At 37.3% G+C, this 25000-nt stretch overlaps 1 protein-coding gene across 5 annotated transcripts in view; it reads left to right on the top strand.

Annotated features, from left to right (window-relative positions):
• The window catches only part of large2 (LARGE xylosyl- and glucuronyltransferase 2), a 148728-nt gene that overhangs the window by 101770 nt on the left and 21958 nt on the right, over positions 1-25000 (top strand). For 3 of the 5 annotated variants that reach the window (XM_083552958.1, XM_083552960.1, XM_083552961.1), the window contains one exon: positions 24407-24595. In XM_083552958.1, the coding sequence (XP_083409084.1) occupies positions 24493-24595 (103 nt within the window). In that variant the 5' untranslated portion in view covers positions 24407-24492. Of the gene's footprint in view, positions 1-1701; positions 1930-24406; positions 24596-25000 lie in introns of those variants that run through there. The other 2 variants (XM_083552962.1, XM_083552959.1) reach the window with 2 other exon arrangements.

Here is a 25000-nt window from a genome sequence, read left to right as displayed (position 1 = left end):
ACATACTCCTCCACCTCACCGTTTCTGACCCTTTCTTATCCTTCTATTTATTCTCCCTTTCTCTTCAACCAAAACATGTAGAGTGGACTGTAATCAATAATTGCAGCTAAATTCTCCAAAAAAACTCCTTTGTAACAGCAGTATTATTTACTGTATTATTTTCCCCCTAATTTCATGCCAGTAATTATATATATAATTTTTTTATATTAATATTATTAACATTTTGAACATTCCTTCCTATTATGTACATTATGTACACATTAATGTATGGTTTTGTTAGATGCATATTGTTTTTTCATAATTTCTTAGCAAATATACTGTACATTAGCTAATTATTTTATTACAATATAATAACAGGTGGAGATGCTGGTTCTTTTGACGACTATGTTTGACCATAGTGATATTTCTATTCCATATTATTCTATTTATTTTATTACTTATTAGCAGAGGTGGGAAGTATAGAAGTACAAATACTTTGTTACTGTTCTGAAGTAGATTTTTGTTGCATCAGCAATTGACTTCACAATTCATTTTTTTGTTCAACTTTTTACTTTCACGCATTACATATTCTTACACAAATATCTGTACTTTCGACTTCTTACTTTTTTAAAACCGGCTCGTTACTTTAGTTTTAATCTATTTGGTGACATGGTCAATATTTTTTTCTTCTCACTGCGCGCCGTTTTCAGCACTTCGACCTATTTCATGTCATTGCGCGGCTTTTTTAATCTACCACTGGTGTATCATTTCCTGGCTCTCACACACAACAGACGTAGGATAGTTTACGAGGCTAACAACAAGCAAGGGAGAAGGCAACAAGTAGTTTGACGTGGATGAGACAGAGGGAGTCAGTGAGGTAAACTTGACAGAATGGAGACATTCCTGATCACCTGATCATCATATTTGCTTCCCTTGTGTTCTATATGGTGGATGTTCAGCCTGGATACATTTATTAGATAACAAATTTTTTTATTATTTTGTATTAATATATTAATATGACGTGAGGTCCAGTTACCAGCGTGACACTAAAATAGGTAGTACTAATGGCTACTTTTACTGAAGTACATTTCAGAGCCCAAACTTCTTCACTTTAACTTAAGTAAAAAAGTATAGTCAGTACTTTAACTTTTACCAGAGTCTTTTAAATCATAAGTATCTGTACTTCTACATGTATACTTTTTCCATCTCTGCTTATTAGGATTTCACCAGACTTTGATAAAGCTGTTGAATAACTTTGTGCCACAGTGATAATATAAACAATAATAACCAGAGACCCGTTGTGAAAATGGGCTCAATGTTTCAGAGTTGGAATAAGATTTATTTTCCATTCACATTTGTCACATTTGGCTCTAACCAGTTTTTATACACAGACCAGAAAGTATAGTAAAGAAGGAAGAACATAAAGCAAGTTCATTTCTCCACCTTGGAAGGGTATATGTGCCCCAAGAGGTAGGGATGAAGGTTTCTTTTCTGTTCTGGTAAAGTCAGCAACAATGAATAGTGAAGTAGAAAGAGAGAATATCAAGAAGGAGAGAGAGAACGGAGAGAGGAGAGGTGAAAGAAGAGCCTTTGATCCTATGGAGAGACACAAACCTGCCACGGCCTGCTTGCTGGAGAGTGAAGGAGAGTGGGAGGAGCATGAAAAGCACTGAAACACACACACACACACACACACACACACACACACACACACACACACACACACACACACACACACACACACACACACACACAAAGGTTGGAAAGTTCAAAGTTTGCTAGTGGCGAATCGCTTTGACTTGCCGTCTCTGCAGGTTAGTCCTGAGTTTCATTCAGCTGTCAGTTCGCTTGTCAAGGAACTCAAGTGACCAGCAAAGAATAAGAGAGAAAACGAGGAAATACCTAAAGAAGAAAAAAACGAAAGCAATCTGGAATTGGCACTGTGCTGAGGTACAGATTAGTATGTCTTTTTTGCTTTTCCTGCTCTTTGAAAGCAGCCTTTGTATACATCACCCTCTCTCTCTTTCTCTCTCTCTCTCTCCCTCTCTCTCTCTCTCTCTCTTCTTCCACAGTAATATGATCCTCTGATCCAAGGATAGACTGGGTCCCACTTTCAGCACTCTTTCCTTCAATCTGAATGCAGTATGTGTACCTTATGCAGGCAGTGCATGTAGAACTGCGTAGGTGTGCTTCGACCCATAGAGGTTTGTGTCTTTGACATTGTACTATGATTGAAAAAGACAAGGACAATCTATATCGAAAAAATTTCACAGCAGAAGGATCCTAACAGGTGGAAAATAGGAAAATGGGGTTATTAGAGGTTCCAGAGGGTTCTTGCTTCAAATCGTATGACTGCCAGAGACTTCACTGTTTGAGAAATGTATTAAATTCTGCTTTACATGTTAGTCTTTTGAGATATACAACTTCTACTGAATATATACAGGTAAATGTAAATCTAAGTTTCTCCAAGTTTCCATGATTTTATGACCTTTTCTGCATTTTATTCAAAAATGATCATCACACAGTCACCTAGTCATTTTGTAACAGGTTAACTCTTTGAGGCAACACTGTTTGAATACTGTCTGGTGTTCATCAAGAAAAGTCCTTGAGCAAATATAAAAAAAAAGATGCACCTGAAAATATTAGGTTGCAGAAAGTAGCAGTTATTTGGCAGCCAAATAAAGGCCTACGTAAATCAGGCTTGTGAGTGGGTTCGGTTTTGAGGTGGAAGCATATTGTGTGGTCAGTTAGGAAGTTTGTAGGATGGAAAACATTATCAACCCGAGTGTAAGATTTCCTGAAGAAAATGCAAGTGGGGATTGACTGTGTAAGCCGGTCACACTTAGTTTTTTTGTTGTTGTGAAGTGATCAAAGCAGTTCTTTCTTTTGTGCTGTGTATTTTGATATAGCACCCATCAATGTTCAACATGTACAGTCGGCCCCAGATAATTCGCGGTTCGGAACTCGCAGCTCCGAAAACTCGCGGGTTCTCGTTTGGAACCTAACTAACAGCAAGTTGCGGATTATCTTAAAATTCGCAGGAATTATTGTATTAAAGTGACATAATGTCCGGATGAATTCACCAAGGTACCACAGGGCGGTGCGGAGGTGTGTCCAAAATCCATTTTTGGAACTCGCGGGGGTTCCGGGGGACCACTGTGTTCTGGAAGAATCTTTCTACATTAGAAAGAGTTTTGACATGTCACATGTTTTTGATTTCACATACTTTGTTTGATAACACCCATGTGACTCCAATATGATCCATAATACATTTTCAATTACATTCAGTTGCCTGTACCATTCGGCTTACCTTAAATTTAGGAAGCGGGAACTTTTGGCCCCCATGCAATTCAGGTATAAAGTGAGGGGAAAACATTGTGGGATGTTTAATTTGCAATGCAGCAAAATTGTATAATCAATGTTATAGATTGTAAGGTACAAGCTATTACTTTTGGTATACATGACTTTTCGAATACAGCATTATAGCAGGCATTTCTTTTTTCATTCACTGTGTTAGCAAATATAACATACAAATATCTGTATTGACCATCCAAATACTGCAAATCTTTCACTGATTATTTCTGATTGTAACTGTAAAACCTTGTGCCGTTTGTTAATCCGGTTTGATTTTATATGTGCTTATATGAAGCCAATATGTGCTCTGGTAAAGCTCAAAAACTCAAGTATTATGCTTATTTTAAACTTTGCTGTGTAAAGATTTTGTTTTCCTGTCAAGCAAAACAAACACATCCACTAACACATGTTCCTCGATCCCATTGAAGACACTCTTTTCCCTCTTCTAGTGCTTAGCCAAATGCATAAAATCTTAGGAATATTTGAATATTAAAATGAGGCAGAAGGTACATTACTGCTACTCTTGGTCTGTGAGTGAAGAACTGGACAGGCACTGAGGTGGATATTTACTGGAAAGATTTCGCTTGTTCGGGTCACGATTCAGGAGTTTATTGTCATATGTACAAGAAATGGTCTGTTACCCCATACGATGAAATGTGTAATCTGTACATTTTTCTAGTAACCTCTGGCATAAGTTCAGACTTAAACTAAAGGAGCAAATGCAAGCCATTTGTGGGGATTGAGGAGGATATGTCCTTTCTATGACGCATCCCTGGTGTGAGGAGGATGTGTCATTTCTCTTCATTATTTTGTCTGAAAAAAGTCTAATGTTTAGTCAGATTAGGCAATTACAAGTCTGGATAACTTCTGTAATTAATTCCTGTGTATGACTGTAATGATGGAACATATGCCTGCAGTCATTGCCTCCACTGTGGTGATAAACTATGCGGAAGCAAGTTCCTAGGAGCTCTTGACAAAGTATGCCGTTTATTTAGCATAACATGTGCCTCGCTTCATAGTTGGCGATTAGCCAATTAGCCATTTATTATGGTTAGCAGATAAAGAAAAGGCAATCCTTGCAACTTCGAGCTGGCAGGCAATCGACTTTGCTCGAGGCTCTGAAAAACGGTGCGGTTTAGCCGCAAAACGACTTGTTCTGGTTGTAGATTTTTTCGGAGAGTTATGGCAGGACAGATTGATGCTCCTGTCTGTTTTTTAAGGAGAAAGTCTAAAGCATCTGCCGCTCATGACTAAAGCCAGCGCTTAATTCTAGAGGATCCTGATGCTCCAAGCACTTTCGAAGTGGCGATTGTTTTAAGGCACAGGGATAAATCTTTTCTTTTTTCTCTTTTCTCTTTTTTCTCTCTCTTTTTCCTGTTTAGTTTTCTCGTTATCAGCCTTTATCTCCGAGCCACTGTGGTGGTTTACGATGTCAGGGACTCTAAGGAGCGACCACTTTTTCCTCCGTAGTTTGTCGAGAACGCAGAGAAGCAGATTAGCTTGCTTTAAGGCCTCGAAGGGACATCGTGGCGGCAAGTGTAGAGAAAGGACGAGATGTGTGTGCAGAGATACAAAGCGTTTTTTTGAAGATTAGCCTTCTAATGCACAGTGTATCATACTCGTAAGCACACTCGCTGACACCAGATCACTGATATTCCAAAATCCCTTGGAAGGAAGAGGCTCTAAAGTGCTTCTTTTATTGCCTGTCATTTCTGAAAAATTTAAAAGACGTTCACACAGCACTTTTATAATTAAACGGGCAATTAACCGTGAACCAGATTAAGAATCACTGTTTGCAAGAATCATTCCAGTGTTCCAAGTGACCTGTCTCCTGCCGGAGTAAAAAAAAAAAAAAAAAAAGACATGTGGGCGGAGCTAGATATAGGTGAAATCACTGATTTGTCTCTTTGTTTTTTTTTTACAGTAGTGTAGTGATTGTTGTAAATTATTTTCTTTTTAAATACCTGAAAACAAGTTTCCTTCTGAATGAGTAAATGAGCTAAATATGGAGGCCAGCGCAAAGTCTTTTTTCAACTGTGGAGGATTTTTCTTTTCGGCTTTCACCCACAATCAGGACATCCTAGGTCCTTAAAGTCTGAATGGTAGGCTTGTAATTAAATTAATATATTATGCCGTTCGATAGTACTTAGTTTAACTGATGGAGAATCCGTGACAGAGTACAGAAGGAATTTTGAGGTAGAGCTCTGGGATAGCAAAAGGTTCCAGCAAATTGTCAAAAAACTGCCTGTCACATAACCATACCTTTTGAATACACACCAACTGTTTGTCTCTGAAACAAGGGAAAAGGTTTTGCTAGAAGATGCACAATGGCAAACTTATGCCAAGGAATGCTTTCTGTCAACAAGCTACCACTGAAGAGCAAGACCTGCCCCTGGGGGAGGGACATGTACATTGCAGAGAGCATTTCATTGGAGGAAAATACAAACACATATCTTTGTAGTGCAAAAATAAAAAATATTAAATAAAACCAGACATCCTTGTTTGTTTCCAGGAAGATGCAGCTCTACCTCATCCATGTTAATCTATATTCTATGTAACCCTCAGGACACCCCTCGGTCTCCATAGTTTTGTGATATGTCATATTCACATAGAGGCAGTGGTGTTGAGATCACAGGCTTGAGAAACAAGAGAAGCCCAAGTTCAACCAGGAGAAATCAGTCTACATATAAAACATTGGACACAAATTATTGTACACTTTCTAAATAATTTAAGTACAGTATAGCGCATCTACTGACAATTCTATGTAAATACAATGCAACCTCGATACTCGCGGGGGTTACGTTCTATGACCCCTCATGAGTAACAAAGGTTTTGACTCTCTCTTTTTGATGGTTCTCAAGAGGGAATTGTACATGTGCTGCACTGTAAACTCAACAAAAATTGTGAATTACTTGTCATTACTTTAAATGAATAATACAATAATAAAATAGTTTTTCAAACATTTTTATGTAATTTATTAGTACAAACTCCTGAAATGTTACTCCAAACTTTCAGATTTTGTCTGACGAAAAGTCACCAACTATCGAGGTCGCGAATGTCAAGGTCGTGAGTATTGAGGTTCCACTGTACATCAGTTTTTACCAATGCAAATATGTTAAGAACGATGTATCCATTTTTTTTATTCGAATCAATGAATCTTACCATCCTATGGTAGGTGTGTGCACTGAGGTGCATTAAGGGTGGAGGAAAAGATACCTTGGCAGACTTCTTTAAAATAGAATGTAAAGGTATAATTTAAATGTGCTTACGATCATGATACTATGTTAAATATAGCATTGTATTGTATTATTGATTACCAGTACGTGACCAGCAGGAAATAAATCAGATTTATTTTTAAGCCCAGTCAGCTTCAAAGCCTAACTAATAAACCACTCGATGGTACATTTTCTGCTTGTGTAGGTGTGTTTGTGTGTGAGAAAGTGAGAGGGAGTGTGTGCATTGCTGGGTCAGCAAGGTGATTATGTCTTAATCAGAGAGATCTTGTCTCTGATTATATGCACAGCTGAAAAGCCCTTCGTTTAAAAGGCCATGGCTGAACTAATGCTCCTCCAACGCGTGGCAAAAATGCAGTCCCACTTTAATCACATTACCATGCTTTCCACTGGGGTTTGATTGACAGCTGGGGGAGGATGGTGTCATGGTTTGTTTCACAGGTTTGGATGCTCTTGAGTAAACGAGACCACCCGATGGGATTGATTTCTGGGCTGTACCATATACGGCCACATAAAAATTAACTTTTTTGAACAACATTGTGCACACTTGCCACTCGTCATGCTTTTCAGCATGGCTGACTTTAAACTTGAATAGGCTTGCACTTCAGCGTCTCGTATTATTTTTCCGATCGATGCAAAGATTTCAGTGAAGCTAATTGTAAAGGAGAAAGATAATCAATGGCGCTTTTAAATCTGCTCAGCACTCTATTGTCAGTGTGTAGACATCTTATATAGGAGGGAGCACCCAAGAAAAAAAATGAAGGCAAAGTTTTTGCCTTTGCTTCACTCTGGCTCATACCTTGGCTGCTCATTTTTTGTATATTTGCAATTTGTATATTTGTATATGTAAAACAGAATCATATAAATTCTTTGACATTATTTTTCTTAAGTCTGTCATCAACAGAGTACAGTTACTGAACCCACTGAAACATTTCTAGGTGTTGTGTGCTATAAATCTAAATTCTCTTTATTTATTTTTTTACATTTAAATTCACTCAAAGGTGGCTGTGTTATTATAGGGTTTAACCATTAATAAGACTAAAAATATAGAGAATGTCTACCTTCCAGTTAGTGGCAGTTCTGACAATTCCGTCAAATTAATTTAAGCGGCAGCAATAAAAAGTGTTAGAGTGAAGACAATTTGTATATATTTCATTTTCATCATTTTACAACCAGATATCAAGAGAATGGAATGATGCAGTCCTATATTTTATAATAAATTTGGATAAAATCTAATTTTGGTTGTAATCTAATCTCTTTAATCTCTAAAATTAATGAAGTTTTTCCCCAGCAAGAGAAATGATAGTTACAGGGACTGAAAGTGAGCTATGATGTATATATCCCATAGCAGATGAGTGTTGGTTGTAAATGCTGCTGAGATCTCTGTGCATCTATATTTCACATCTAAAGCCCATTTCCCCATCCCTCTCTCTCTCTCTCTCTCTCTCTCTCTCTCTCTCTCTCTCTCTCTCTCTCTCTCTCTCTCTCTCTCTCTCTCTCTCTCTCTCTCTCTCTCTCTCTCTCTCTCTATCTGTTAGTTCTATGTTACTAGAGCTTTTATCCCAGCGGACTGTAAGCGTTTTGTTTTGTTGCTGGTTCGACAAAAGATCCTCATTAAGCAACCCAGCTCGCCTTATATCCTCCCTCTCTTTTTTCCCTCTCTTTCTCTCTCTTTATGCGTGCTTGAGGCGAGGATAAACTGTCACTTCTCAGAACCTGCACCTTTTGAGACGTTTGGAAATCTCAAAGTGAGCAAAGAAAGCCGACTGAACTTTGGCTTTGGGCTGAGTCACAGCTTATGACTGTTGATGTTTCAAGCAACCTAAAGCAATAATTAACATGGATATAAACATGAGGAGGCAGCATACGGCAGGCTGCATGTGTAAGCGCAATTCCAGGCGCTGGGCGATCTCAGCAGAGAGAACCGTGATGAAGGGCAGATGATAGATGGCAGGCAGGTGAGGTTTATTTGCTACAGAGGGATATTAGGATGGCTTACCTGCTCCGGCATGAACGGAACAAACGGAGGCTTTGATAATGACAGAAAGGAAGTCAATCTACTGTTAATATCACAACAGTAATAAGAACAATATGACTGATAAATTTTTTTTTTAGCTTATTTAGCTATAAGTACAAAGGATTATACAACAGTGCACACGTTATAGGAAAATAATAAAGGAAAGGGTGGTGAGTTACTCTAAAATCACATTATCATTTTAACTCAATTCATTTTTATTTATATTGCACTTTTAACAGTGGACATTGTCTCGAAGCAGCTTTATAGAGACAAAGTAGTTATAAAGTTTTGTATAAATAAATATATGTTTAAAACCACTTACAACTTTATGGTCAGGTGTCCTAAAGATTTCCTCCATATAGTGTACTGTATGTGGCATTCATTGATTAAATTCATTGGTTAAATGCCATATACAGTACACTATATGGAGGAAATCTTTAGGACACCTGACCATAAAGTTGTAAGTGGTTTTGAACATCCCATTCCACATTTAGTCTCCATTTGCTGTTACAACATCCTCAACTTTTCTAGGAAAATGTTCCACAGGATTTGTGTAGATTTGTGCTCATTCAGCAACAAGGTTGTAAGTAATGTCAGGTCAGTAAATTCAGGTAAATGAGCAGGCCTGGGGTGCAGTCAGCATTCCAATTCATCCCAAAGGTGTTCAGTAGGGTTGAGGTCAGTGTTCTATAGCAGGCCACATGAGATCTTCTCCAACCCATATAAACCTTATCTTCATGGTGCTGGCTTTGTGCACAGGGGCATTGCCTATGGTTATGATTATGGTTTTCTAATTGGAAGGCTGCAAGTTCAAATTCTAGCACCACTAAGCTGTCGCTTCTGGGGGCTGTATAAGGTGTCCCAATACATTTGCCATATTATGTATTTTTTTTTTATAAAAAAAAATGTCTTCATACTTTAAATGTTGTGGAACAGTAACGAAACAAGTCGATTCTTTGTTTATGTTTTAACTGGTATAAACTGTCATTCTTTCATCAGCCTCTTATTTCTTCCCTCCTCATAAAGTTAATTCCAGTTTGTCATGTCATAGTGAAACCGCAAAACACAAAGCGCTCTGCCTGAAGACATGCAGAGGTTAGAAAAAGAGTGAGGTTGTTTCTTTTGACTGTTACAAGCACTAACACAAGAGGTTCCTTCCTAAAATCCATCAAATAAATATTTTCATATACCTTTAATGTAGATATGCATTAAGGATACGTTTTTTTCCTAGAATTATACTTTAAATACTTGAGTACACAGGCATTTTTACATTTATAATAATATAATATTATTATTCTGGCTAGTTGACCCAAATGCAATATTGATTATGGAATTTAACCTGGATTTCCAGAATAATACTTAAAATACCTGAAACAAAAAACAGCTTCTCCTTGAAAGCCTAGCTTTCTCAGACATCCATATTTCAGCAAAAGCTGTTTTTGTTTTAGGTATTTAAAGTATTATTCTGGAAATCCAGGTTAAAATCCGTAATCAATATTGCATTTGGGTCAAACTAGACAGAATAATAATATTATAAAAAGAAACTAAGATTCAGTTAAAAAAACAGAAACAGAACGTACAATATATTCAAAGCAACAATTCAAGTGTAGACTCTAAATACACAGACAAAGCGTAGCTATAATAACAAAAAAAAAAAAAAGAGAATATTGAATGGGGTGTGGTCAGAATGGTGAACTGGGACAACTGGAAGCGAACAATAGATTTTTGTGAGCATTAAATCTTTTAGCAAAGTTTTTCAGGTGTCCAGTTATTTGCATTAATAATATATTTGTATGGACAGCTTTACCGAAATTAATCGATTGAGAATATATTCATACATTATAAACTGGTGAATTTATTCCTGAGGAGCAAGTCAGATGCGAAGGTTGCTACACATTTCCTCAGATGATATGAGGAAGAAACCTTGAGAGCAACTATTCTCTAAAGGAAATCTTCATCTGGGTGATACGGCGTTGTGTGATTATAAATTAATCTCTTGTTTACTATATGGTCAAAAGGTGCAATTTTGAAACTAGATGATTAATTGTAGTTGTCACATGGAGTCTTTTTTGTTGAAGTTATTAACTGTTCCTTGATAGAGACTTGAGTGCAAAACTGTTTGTGGCAATAGCAGTCCAAAGGCTTTCATAGCAATTGTGGTCTAAACCATTATAGCAAAAAGTTTTTTGTTAATTGCAGACCAAAGGCATCTTCATGGTTTCTAAGCCTCAGCAATTTCATGTGTCTGCAAGATGTCCGTGTGGAACCTGCCTCAGAAAAGAACTCAATCAGTAGATCAGGCAGGTCTGGAGAGCACAAGAGGTATTATGTGTAGCTTGACAGAGAAAGAGCAAAAGAGAGAGAGAGAGAGAGAAAGAGAGAGAGAGAGAGAGAGAGAGAGAGAGAAAGAGAGAGAGAGAGAGAGAGAGAGAGAGAGAGAGAGAGAGAGAGAGAGTTTAAACATGTCATGACTCATTAGGCTACGGTATAAATACAACTAGGAAAAACTCACTCACAAAAAATGGTTCCTGTTATTATATGTTTATTGTAATTGCCCTAGGAACAAAAATTTGTGACTGCTTTCTAAATTAGTTTATTGCTGGTCTTGTGGTCACACAATATGAATTATGATAAACCAAAAGCTTATATGACAATATATGTAAATTTCTAGACATTCTCTAGACAGAAAGACTGAGTAAAAGAATTACAAAACACCTGAGTATATGTTTTTCATTAAATAAGCACGTGTGTGTGATGTGAGTGTGTGTGTGTGTGAGATGCACGTGTGTAATGTGTGTGGTCTGTGGTGTGCTTTACTTATATTAAAAGTCAAACTTAAAATCCATTAATGTTTTAAGCAGACTGGAGACACAATGGTTCACAATTGACTTTTTTCTGGGTGACCTTTCCTGTTCGCTTTGATATGACTCAACAGCTTTGGTACCCTTTTCCAGATTTACCTCCTGAAAAACAAACGTGTGTTTAGTATTAGTGTGGAGTGACAAAAGATTACTGATATATAACATAAATATAACAACGTATATTCTTGTATAAAGATCACTTCTCTTCCAGGAAAGGAAAGCTTTCTTAACAAGCTCCAACATTTATATCTTCTGTGTTTAATGATGTGTTTCATTCTAGATTAATAATGTGGAATTTTTTTTCAAGGATAACACATCTAACACCCTAGTACTTCTGCCATTTCTGATACAAATGCAAATGCACACGATCATCATTTTAATGCCAAAGTAGAATGGGCTAGATGAATCTGCTTCCTTTGATTTTCTTGACATAGTTACCTGGGGTTCAAATATTTGGTAGGAAATTTCAGTTTGACGCTACCCTCCGTGTTTATTATGGCTAAATGTTATAATGAAACAAATTCTTTGTAAAGCTCCTTTAAAACTGTATGTATTGTAAAAAGTGATATACAAATAAAATGTGATTAGAATGTATGCATCTAAGTATCTTACCGTTGAATAAATTCCAGTGTGAATGCTGCTTCAGCTCGGTATTGAAGATTGAAATTGTAGTATGTTGATAAAACAGCTGCAAGCCCAGACAGTAAAACTGGCTGGAAGCCCTCACAAATGATGTGCTCCTCAAGACTGATAATCCAGTGCTCAATACAGCTAAATTCCTGGCGTTTCACCTGAACCTTCAAAAAGAAAAACACATTTCAGCATTGACATAACTTTAATTTGACATTGCAAGAAGGCAGGAAAATGCAGAAAAATAATTCAGTCACAGTCCTGTTTTTCTAACATAAGAAAAAGAAGTCAAAATGGACAGTCCCTGCGAATGAACAGATTCTCAGCCAAAAACAATCTTCATCAAAATAAAATGTTTATAAGAATTCTATGCAGGGGCAAAGTAACATTCCTGTACAAACCAGCAATAACAAAACTATGAATATGGATTATGCCTAATTAGTATTCAATCCCGTAACTACAAATTGGATTGATGCAACAAAAAAATAACTAACATAAAAGTAAATCACAATGACACCAAAATCAAGCAGTTTCTTTCACTAATGCTGGAGGCTTTGCGAATTTCAGAAAAGCAAACTGATTGCATATTAGTGAAAATCAGCACGCTACCAAGACGTCGGTGTGATTTTAATGCGTGTTTGAAAGATTAACTTTTGCAGAAGAATTATCACATGTTAAATCAAACTACATGTATGTTAATCACTGTAAAAGTGCAAATAAAAGATCCAATATCCACAATAGAGGGTTAGTTGCATTAGCAAATTTAATGTATTTTGTCTATGATATCCTGCAAACAAAATATACGAACTCATGTATGAAGACGGATAAAAGTCCCCACATGCTCAGTGCAGTTTATAAAAATCCTGGATAGTAATGTTGTATTTCCTTCGAGTAACAACTACAATTAAATGCTGTTATATAGTGTCAATGTCGTATCGCAACAACAAAAAAACAGTAATGTACTGCTTTTGAACATAACAGGATTATACTGTTGAATTCTGCTGTAAATTAACACTGTAGTGAAGAAAGACTAGAGATGTTAAGTCCAGTGCAAGCCCAAAGCCAAAGAGATGAACAGGCGCAAAATCCATCATGAAATCCTAGACCATAAAACGAGAGCACAGGTTCAATCCAGCATGCAAAGCGATTTCTCTATCTGGTAGAGACTTCAAAATGGGCAGGTGTGAGACAGCCGTTTTAATAACACGATCTATAGCAATAGCATGAGAAAAGACTGAATATGTGTCTGCATTTGTTCTTTTAATGATGCCCACAGATGGTGGGGTATTTCTCAGGTGTAGGTGGGACAATAAGATGCAAAGTGCACGATAAAGGGTGTAATAAACTGTTATTTTTCACCACATGCAGTGCATATTATTCAGATTCACCCTATGATTCTTTTCAAGCTTGAGCAACTGTGCAATAAAGCTAAGCTGGCAAGCGTAGCCTACTGTGATAATCCTATAATGCTCAGTTCGGCGGGTTTCAACGGTTTAAGCATATATTATAACCATCACTAATAGTTTATAATAATAGCATTAGGAAGAATTAAAAACAGTAACAACAATAATAATAATATTAAGAAGGAAAAGAAGAAGTTGAAAAAAAAAAGCCTCTCCTACATGTGTACATACTCTGGAATGCTGTAGTAAAGATTTCTAATTTAACGAAAGGATATAATAGAAGATGAAAGGGGAAATATGGGGACATCAGTTAGATAACGAGGTAAAAATTAAACAGATAAAAAGTTTAAAAAACGTACACTTTATGATTTAATAGCTTGTTCAGCAATAACTTATGTATGAACACAATAGGGTAAGGGGTTTCTCAGTGGTTAAGATGTTTAACTTCTGATTAGAAGGGCATGAGTTTAAATCCAGCTACCACTAAGCTGCCACTTCTGGGCCCTTGTGCAAGGCCCTTAACATGGCCCTTTGATCGATCATTTGCAATCTCTTAAGGCCCTCCCACTACATTGCAGTCGGGTTGAGGTTTGGACTTTGAATAGCCATTTTGTTGTAGATTTGCTGGAGATCATTGTCATGTTGCAGATCCCAATATTGGTTGAACTTTATATGTTGGACAGATGGCCTTACCTTGACTCTAGAATACTTTGGTATGCAGTTCATGGCCAACTCTCAATGATTGAGAGTTGGCCCAGGTTGGCAAAACAAGCCCAAATTATCCCCCCATAACCACCCACATGCTGAACAGATGGTATGGGTTGTTCATGCCAATATGCATTATTTGGTTTTTGACAACTTAGCACTGTGCATTATGGCCAAACATCTCAACTTTGGTCTTATCTATTAAAAGTACATTGTTTGTTCAGGTGCAACTTCCACCTGGCAAGGATTTCACCTGGCAACCATTTCAAACAAACCATACTTTGTTCAGTCTTTTTCTAATTGTAAGGTCTTGGATTCCCTCATGGGATTTAACATGTTTTAACATGTATTTTTTTTTCATATGCTTTAGTTCACACGACTGTACAGTATATATTCTAGAAGAGATTTGGGTATTCTAGTTGAAGTGAATAAAGCCCCAAACTTTTTTATATATAATGTGTGTGTGTGTGTGTGTGTGTGTGTGTGTGTGTGTGTGTGTGTGTGTGTGTGTGTGTGTGTGTGTGTTTATATATATATATATACACACACAACACTTTTAATTAAATTGCAACAGAAAAAGATGTGTTGTCAAATGCTTTTTAGAAGTGCACAGAGACAAAGTGCTTCAGGTAAAGTGGTATTGAGGAGTAGTTTTAAAGTATAATATCATCCTTATTTTACAGACAAGATCTTATTGCTGGAACCCAGAGGCGGGAAGTAACGAAGTACAAATACTTTGTTACTGTACTTAAGTAGATTTTTCTCGTATCAGTACTTTACTATTTATTTTTCAGACAACATTTTACTTTCACTCATTACATTTTTACACAAATATTATTACTTTCTACTTCTTACATTTTCAAAACAGGTTTGTTACTTTAGTTTTAATCTGTTTGGTGAAATGTCAATATTTTTTCTTCTCACTGAGCGCCGTTTTCAGCACATCAACCGATTTCTTGTCATTGTGCTGCTTTTTCAATCTACCACTATACACCATAATGAAATCATTTACGAGAATATTTTGTCTTCACGATCTATGTTGAATATGGTTTCACGAATAATTTACATTTACATACACAATAAATAATAAACATTTGCATAAAGCATCAAAATTTGTCCATTCCCATGTTGATTAAAATATTAAAAACTTGGAAAGTATTAATTTAAGGTACATTTAAAACAGATAAAAATGTGTGATTATGTTGTTATGATAATGACGATTATATCAATCGTGAGTTTACTCATGACAATCATGCGATTAATCGTAATTAGATATTTGTATCAATTAACAGCTATTATTAATATTAATGTGAGGTCCAGTTACCAGCATAACACTAAAACAGGTAGTAGTAATGACTACTTTTTACTTAAGTACACGTCAAAGCCCAAACTTTTTTTACTTTAACTTGAGTAAAAAGATATAGTCAGTACTTCAACTTTTACCAGAGTCTTTTAAAACATGATTATCTGTACTTCTGCTTAAGTGAAGGATGTGTGTACTTTTGCCACCTCTAACAGGGCCCAGAGAGAGCTTTTAGTTTGGCGGATTAAGAAATGAAACAAGTAAAGCACATGCTCAGCTTGACTTGTGCTTTTCCTGGTCATGTCCATGTCGTTAGAGGTTTGACGAACATCGCTTGGTGTACGATGACATTGATGTGGCTTTAAGCTTGTTAGCAGATAGACCCCCTCGGGCTGCATACCCATTTGCTATTACAACCCCTGAACTTTTGTAGTGGTCTCCAGCTGCTGGCAGCAAGATGGACTGCTTAAGTGGAAGAGATTAGCTTGCGAGCTGAAACATGAACCTAACGAAGAAAGAAATTAATCGTATTCACATTCTTGACTCATGAATCACCGGAGCAGAAGATTCCAGTCCCATGTGGTGTTATTTTACAGTGTGTGTAAAATATCGACCTATGGGAATTTCCCATTTGGCATCATGACTGTTGACCTTTTTTTTTTTTAACTGGAAGGCAGTGGCTGAGAAAGATAGCGTATCTGGAATGCTTCGATAGCATTTTCTCCAAGACAGTAAATTTTTTTGCTCATACTTTAATAATGAAACCAAAATGAGTACTTAGAATTGTGCAATCCAGAGTGTTATTCAGCATTTTATTTAGCTCTGTTTACATTATCGGTTTTTGATATGCGCTGCTAGCAGAGAACTACTCGACCAACCGGAGCTTACTGAGCAAAATCATTGAATGTGGTCATCAAAAATGAGGTCAAGGAGCCATAGTTGCATTCAGTCAGCAGTGTAGATCCTGTCAAGCGAGCCGAAAAGGAATTGCTGACCACTCAGTGCTCGCAGAACTAAAATGCTGTCTCTCTGACCAGTAAAAGTTTGTCTGTACACTTGTACCAGAGCAAAATCTTTGCAAATTTCTATCACAGCACCTTGAGATCTTTACACCGCAAAAATTACTTTTTTTTTGTAAGTCCACACTGAAAACGTACTAAAATGCTCATATCCTTATACTGCACATGTACAGAAATTTTAGGATGCTTTTGCGTGTGCCAAATTTGACAGATCTAGGCAGAGATTTGTTGCTGTGCGTAACCCTAGGACTATAAAGTATTTTGTTTTGAGTTGAATAGGTCACATGGCTTAGTCACATGACAATTACGAATATACATTTCTACATCATAAATTACTCCCTATTATTTTATCCCTAAAGAGCGAGTTGGCAAAAAAGTACAGACACTTATGTTTAAAAGACTCTGGTAAAAGTTGAACTACTGACTATACTTTTTCACTCAAGTTAAAGTAAAGAAGTTTGGGCTCTGACATGTAGCTAAGTAATAATTGCAATTACTACTACCTGTTTTAGTGTCACGCTGGTAACTGGACATCACGTCATATTAATATATTAATACAAAAGAATTTCAAATGTTACCTAATATATGTACCAGGCTGAACATCCACCATATAGAACACAAGCAGTAAAAAAGATGATGATGATCAGGTGATCAGTCTCTATACTCAGTCATGTTTACATTACTGACTCCCTCTGTCTCATCCACATTAGTCCCGTACTTCTTGTTACAATCTGCCACGCTTGTTGTTAGCTTCATAGGCTTGCCTACGTCTGTGGTGCGTAATAGCCAGGAAATGATAGACCAGCAGTAGGTTGAAAAAGCCGCCCAATGACAAAAAATAGGTTGGTGCGCTGAAAACGGCGCAGTGAGAAGAAAAAATATTGATCATGTCCAAACTAAAGTAATGAGTCTGGTTTGAAAATGTAAGTAGAAAGTACAGATATTTGTGTAAAAGATTTACTAAGTAAAGGTAAAAAGTTGTCAGAAAAATAAATAGTGAAGTAAAGTACTGATACCAGAAAAATCTAAGTACAGTAATGAAGTATTTGTACTTCCCACCTTTGACACTGACAAGGAAAAACTCTTTGAGATTGTATGTGGAGCCTTGAGAGGAACCAGACATAAAATGGAACCCATCCTCTTCAGGGTGGAGCTGAATATCCATTCATTTTAGTTCCATCATTGTTATTAACTCTTCACTTGTGAAGACTTGAGTGTGAATTTCTAATAGTATCCAATATAATTGTGAGCCCCCAACTTTGTTGTAACAGTTTGGAAAAAAAATGAATATGACTGGAAATGCTGAGGGGTCCCAATACATTTGCATATTTAGTGCCTGTGTGTATATACTGTATGTATCTGTATACAAAATCTTGTTTTTAAGACTGTGTACCTCAGTTGGCTGAAGCTTAATTACTTGGAATTATATTTGTCCTTGAAAGTGTGCTTCCCTTATAGAAATGCTGGTTATGCATAACGATTTTTATTTTGTTCCCGTTCGAGGTCACCGGATAAAGTTTATGAACAGTTTGCTTTAACACTTTTCTTGTATCTGTCCTTGAAGTTTGAGAAAGTAAGTGAGTGGCTGACTCTTTGTGGGAACGTTTGCGTTTATGAACATGTGACTGGAGAGAGGCCTTGAGAAGGCAGAACAGTGTGAATAAGCTTTCAGATAAAAAAAAAAAAAAAAAAAGCCAGGAATGACACTGGGTGCTGGGAGAAAGGAGACGGCATTATAAACACCTCTGAAGTACAGTCACACAGGAAGACACAACACTAATAAAACATAACATAAAACAGCATAAACTCAAAGCCTCAAGCTTTCACCTATAAGTTAACGTTTGTGCTAAACTGCAGTTATCTGTTATAACTGCAGATTATTTGCACATCTTTTTCATGTATGCGTCTACTGCGTCGTATTGGACGCATCACGCTGTTAGCTCTACCTCACCCTACAGCATCGCAGTTCTTATTTATTTGAGTCTAATTGCCATTTGCACTGCTGGTATCCATCATACAGTTTATATTTACCTGTGTAGAGTAGTATTATATTAAATATTACACTAATACTTACTGTTTTGTTTTATTTATATGTTTTCTTCACTACAGCTTGGATTCCAGCAGCATTTCATTGCCTCTGCACTTGTACTTTGACAGTGACAATAATGAACTAACCATGGTTTCAACTAAAAACAAAGTGCAAGACAATGGGTTACCATGTGGAAAAGTCAGTTATCCAAATACTTTTTGCCTTGCAATGTATAATAGGCCATAAATAGACAAAATAAATCAATTGCATGGACAAAGACGCATAATACGTTAATGAGAGAACAGGGTCAGAGACAGGACAATATAAAGAGAACATAAGTTGAACACAAAAATATAACTACATTGAACGGTTATGTATATAACAAACTCTTATAATCTTAAAGGGAATTTTTTTTTAGGAAAATCCTCCTTTTCTTTTCTGAAATTGGGTTTGACTTTAGTATATTTGCACTAGCTTGCATAAGTTGTACCACTTGTACAACAATACTACATGACACACCAGAGGGGAAAAACATGTTCTCAAGAGAATTGGAAGGTCTATAATCTGTAGAAAAGTAAAAACCTATAAATACTTGTGATGAAAAGTTGCTGCAGAACATGCTGTGTATGAAAGGATGCCAGGAAATGCTCAGGGAACATTATGCTTACTCATTTAGCTTTTTTTCTATTATTAATGCAGTCCCAGCATGGAACCGAGTATTTGGGGGTTAAGGGTATGACCTCAGGAGCTCAGCAGTGGCAGTCTTGGGATTTGAACTTGTTCAGGTCACGAGCGCAGAACTCTTCTTTTCTCGGGCGTTTATTATTAACGAACATAAACCCCGCTGCACAGTCAGCACCTGAAGCAGCGTCCATCAGATCCCCGTGGACCGAAAACCTAATGATCCGAGGTCTGCTGTATCGCTCTCCTCTCTGAGCAGTGTCCTGCTTTTAATAAACTCATTGTTTTTCTGTTATTGGCAGCATCCAATATTGTTGCCTGCAGGCGAGTGTCTAATTAAAGTGAAGCATGATTAATTAAGGTGATAAAATCAGGCGATGCATCTGCTTCTCCGTTGCTCCTGCTCCCTGTCCCTTCTTTGTTAATCTGTCTGTGCTGAAGTGATCGAGAGTCACTTCGATCTGTTTAATTAAGAGAGATGCAGACCGGCCTGGTGTTCTTGGGGCCATGTGGTACGATTTACTGTATCTACGTCTTTAATTGAACGTATACCCCTGCTGCTTGGTCCTTGCTTAGCAGTTGGAGAATCAGTATGTGTTTACACCAGTGGTGTCCAATCTTTTCCAGAAGGGGCCAATGTGGGTGCAGGTTTTTATTAGGGATGCACCGAATATTCTGCCACCGAAAATTTTCGGCCGAAAATGGCCCAAAAGTGCATTTTCAGTTTTCAGAAAATTGTGTGTTGTGATGACGCAAACAGAAACCGCTGCCTGCACGTGCATGTCTAAAACAACATGTCTGCGGTGAGGACGTGTTTCAGTTTATCTGAGACCCACTGATAGCGATTTGCAAAACATGTAATGCCGAAATTTCGTCTGCAAAGACTTTCTCCACGTCGGATTTAATTTATCACCTGAAATCCAAACATCCCGATCGCTATGCTGAATATCAGATGAACGCGGCACAGAAAAGCAAAACCCGTCCGAGCACGCGCACTCCGTCTCCGTCTACCACTTTAAAACCTGCAGTTGCGAACTGAAGGCTCATTTGCTCTTGCATATTATGATGTCACAATTCGCACCTATTCAATTTGAATTGTAAAGTGCTTTAAACAGAACTCTGGATGTAGATCCCTTATGAGCAGGCTAAAGCTGATTGCTTCCTGAGACAATATCGCAAGGGATCATTCATGTAAGCGTTCAAGGGATTTGGTAGACACACTTTTTAAAGAGCGATAATTATCTTTTTATACAACTGAGCAGTTGAGGGTTGAAGACCCTTGTTTAAGGGCCCAGCAGTGGCAGCTTGGTCTTGCTGGGATTTAAACTCACAACCTTCAATTCAGAAGTCTTATTGACTGCGTATCACTTCCCAAAAAGAGTAGTTAACTGATCATTTAAGTATACAAGTCTAGGGGTGCATCAGTATCAATTCTGGTATGAGGTATAGCTCTGATTCAGTGCTTATTTATTCATACTGTTATTTATATCCGATGCACCGAAACCAACATCTGGTACCAGATGATACGTTGTGGTGTAATCCTAGTGTACGTTGTCGTGCTAATTAACCGACAACAGCGATCTGGATGTATTTCACGATTAATGACGCCAATCAAAGCAATCAGCCACTATTGATCTTGAAAACAAGGGACTCTGATGCAGTGAAGACAACAAAACATATGATTTTTGTAGTAAAACAAAATGCACCCTTTTTCACAACAGCTCCACTCATTAATGCAGCTAGTTAATCCTATTTTTATTCAAACTTCTACATGCATTTACAATGTAATTTAAAATAAAAATTAAACCATGCAGAAAAAATAAAATAAAAAAGAAGTTATGACTGCATAACAAAAGGGTCCCCAAGCTTTTTTCTGTAAAGGCTTTTTTTTATTAAGGTGCTGATTCAATCTAACAGAAAATGAGATTTTATTTATGATTTATGCCTTCTAATGCTAGATTACTTTATTATTTTGTTATGCACTGTACAGACAAATGAGCATTACTTTACTAGAGATATCTAGCCTATTAAAAGAGCATTATTACTATCATAATGAGATTTTTACATATTAATTGCTATTGAAATCAAAACATTTACATTTACTTTATGTTGAATGTACCTTTCTGTTGGTTGGTGGGTAAATCTAACAAGTAATAAGGTAATAACTAAGGGGAATTTTAGAAAGCCAACCTTTATTATCAAATACAAATATGATATGAGTAAAACATATATTTAAAAATTTTATTATAAAAATATGTCTGTGGCACTGTTTGCAGGGCAATTTAATATGTGGGGGCGGGATATGGTTTGGGGACCCCTGAGGTAACATGTAGGTTCATAGCACAGTGTTTTTAAAATCAGTTTGCACCAATATGGGGGAGGCAAAATCACAAATAAACAATGTGTATTTACTTCCCTATTCATAATTACAGCTGACAGATGGCTACAGACAAAACAGGCTTAGTAATGAAGAGAGGACATGAGCTAGCATGATTCAAAAATTGCTTGTTCTATTTATTTATTTGTATTTTTTTTTTTACAACCAGTCTGTTGTCGTAGTGCCCTCTTCATGGCAGTTTTTTTCAGTAAATGGGAGAGTTTGTGATTGGTAGGGAGAGTGCATGTTAAACTTGACTTAGCTATTACAAATTAAGCAGTTTATCTATTTAAAAAAAAAGACAGATGCTGAGACATGTCTGATATTGGAGTATACTCATATACAAGATTAAAAAAATCATTACAAGCATAAAAGCCCTGGAATGAGGTTTTTTTTTACAGCAGCAGCAGCTGTTACATTTTCAATACAGTGGAACCCGGTTATGTCGATGTCCTAGGGGGTCGCCAAAAAGCATCGAGATAACCGATGATCGAGATAAACGAAAATCAAAATGGCGGCAGTATATTAACGTGCTTGAAATTTCTTTATGTACATGATGTGCGTTAATAAATGAGAATGTGCATGCACGTGTTTTTGAAGTTGTTTTTTTTTTACACAACAGCGTTGCCGCGATTTGTTTGATGAAGGCATGCTATAAAAATACATACAGTACATGTTTATCTGTCAGGAATCCACCTGCCACGCCCCCTTCGGCCCCCTTCAGCGTGTCAGGTGTTTTCTCGGCCGCTTTCTCTGAAGCTCCCGGCTTTAATCGCGCACATCTGGTGCTCGTTTATCATCATCACCAGCTCCTATTTAAACTTCCACACTCTCACCGTCCGTTATTGCTGGTATATATTGGTTCACGGCGGTCGTTGTTATCGCGCATGCGTATCCCGGTACGTGTCTTCCCACCGGCACTCTCTCAACGGCTGCGCTTTTCTTCCCAAATCGCGGATCCCCCCCCCCCCCCCCTCCTGCCGGTTCTACTTTCGTCTCCCGTTCATCGCATAACATTTAACAACAAAAGGCATACGTGCACTAACTAACAGCAGAGATTCACCAGTATACAATAAAACACCTGTAGCAGCTGTAAGGTTAGATTTTTCCGCCACTTTCGCGAGTTCTTCTGCGGCTGCACCGAGATAACCGACGTTAAATGGCAAATTTCCCCCCCCCCTTGTGCTCGAGATATCAGGGTTCGGCGACATAAAAAAGTCGACATATCCGATAAAAAATGCTTAGAAAAAGCGAGAATTTGGCGTTTCCACCTCAAAAACGTCGACTTAATAGGGTTGTCGAGGTAACCGAGGTCGAGATAACCGGGTTCCACTGTACTTACTACAGTCAGCACTTGCTTCTAACCAGTATGTCGAAAATATTGTTCAGCCAATTGGTACCGGGCCGCACAGAAAGAATACATAACATGCATTATTTCCATTTTATTTATTATCTGATTCTGAAGGATGTTTTATTTTGAACAATTACTGGATTCTCTCCACCACATCTGTCTATGACTCACTCTTGATGCATGTCATGATGCTCGTCTCGGTCACATGTCTTACCTCCATCTGCTACGTTCTTAAAGGGGCTGCTCCGGCCCCTAACACATAATACATAACCGCTAAATTCAAACCCCTAAGCGAGCAAAATGAACAAAAAACAACACAGTGGATTCACGTTTATTATTATATTTCGAAAATACCAGTTTTTATGCTGGTCTTTTTGAACATCTCATTCCACATTTAGTCTCCATTTGCTGTTAAAATATCCTCCACTCTTCTGGGAATGTGTTTCACTAGATGTTTGGAGTGCGCTTGTGGAGATTTGTACTCAGTTAACCGCAAGGGTGTTATTAATGTCAGGTACTGATGTAGGGTGAAGAGGCCTGGAGTGCATTCATTGTTCCAATTCATCCCAAAGGTGTTCATTAGGGTTAAGGTCAGAGCTTTATCGCAGGCCACTCAAGAGCTTCCACTCCAACCCATCTAAACCATCTTCATGGAGCTTATTTTGTGCATTGTCATACTGGAACAGGTTTGGGACTTGTGGTTCAAGTGAAGGGAAAATTGAATGCTAAAGTATCCAATATACATTATATACAGCATAATATACAGTCGTGTACCTTCAGCTTTGTGCTAACAGTTTGGAAAGTCTGGCGTGCCTATTTTTTTGTTCGTATTGTATATATGCATTGTTTTTCCATAATTGGATTCATAAATATTTAATTTGTTGACTTTGGCAAAACAAGCTAAAAATATTACAATCAATGCAGTATTTTGTTATTGTAGGATATAAAAAATTATTAAATGAATTGCGAAGCCCTCAAAACTCTGCAGTGTCCAAAACTGGGTTCACTACTAAGTGGAGTGTTTTTTTCATCATGCATCAAAAATGAATACAAAGTGAATTGACATGAGCTATTCAAATATTTAAAAGCTTCATTTATTACGTTAAATGGAACTGACTATCTAGTTGATATACCACATACTTCATTCAAATGCTAAAATATTCACTCTTAACTCCACAGTGTTAATTGTTGTGGTCTCTAAATGACTTATTTTCAAATTCCATTAATATAGTCTTGGAATTTATTATCATACTGATTGTGACATATTAGCAAACCTTTTTTTTTTTTTAAGAAATATAATCCAACCTTTATTATTAGTAACTGATGGAATATGAAATAGCATTTCCCGGTTATGGATTCAGGCTTTGGCCCCTCTGACCGGAATTTTCCTTCCATTATATTATCATCTTTGAGTCATTAAGTGCTCAACTGGTTTTACAGTAAGCTGTCTTTTTCCATCTCCAGATGAAAGGATGCTGCAGGGAAGCAGCGTGAGGCCGAGTCCCACCTGAAGCCCATCCTCCTCCTGTTCTTCCACCTGCTGCCATCCCATGATGCACTGCCCGTGCCGAGGAAGACTAAAGCTGCTGCTGGCGTCTCTGAGCTTTGTTATCCTGCTTACGTGGCTCTACCTGCTGGCAGGCAACCTGGAGAGTAAGTATTATTAGGGGGCCAAGCATCGAAGGTGTGTAGACACCCTTTTGCTATTCTACCTTTGCTTCTTCTTCTTTTTCTTCTTCTTCTTCTTCTTCTGGCTAGGGTGTCTCTGGCAGCCTATAGAAATGTTTGGAAAATGTTTAGTGCACTGATAAAAGAGGGTCTAAGGAACATTTTAAACAAATTTGGATTCTTTTTTTATTATCTTTTTTAATTTAGATTTATTTGAAAGTACATTTATGGTCATAAACGAACAATGTGTCTAGACTGTAAAAGCATAGATCCAAATTTTCAAAACGGTTCCCAATAAGAGCAACCTCAACCACACCAAACAGAACTTTAATTAAAATAATTCAGGTTTCTTTTATTTTGATACGGTTTACACCAGGGCTGTCAAAACAA

The sequence above is a fragment of the Silurus aristotelis genome (genome assembly GCF_946808225.1).
Source record: "Silurus aristotelis genome assembly, chromosome: 10".
Lineage (NCBI taxonomy): Eukaryota > Metazoa > Chordata > Actinopteri > Siluriformes > Siluridae > Silurus > Silurus aristotelis.
The sequence above is the reverse complement of the archived record's forward strand: the minus strand, read 5'-3'. Positions and strand labels throughout refer to the sequence as shown.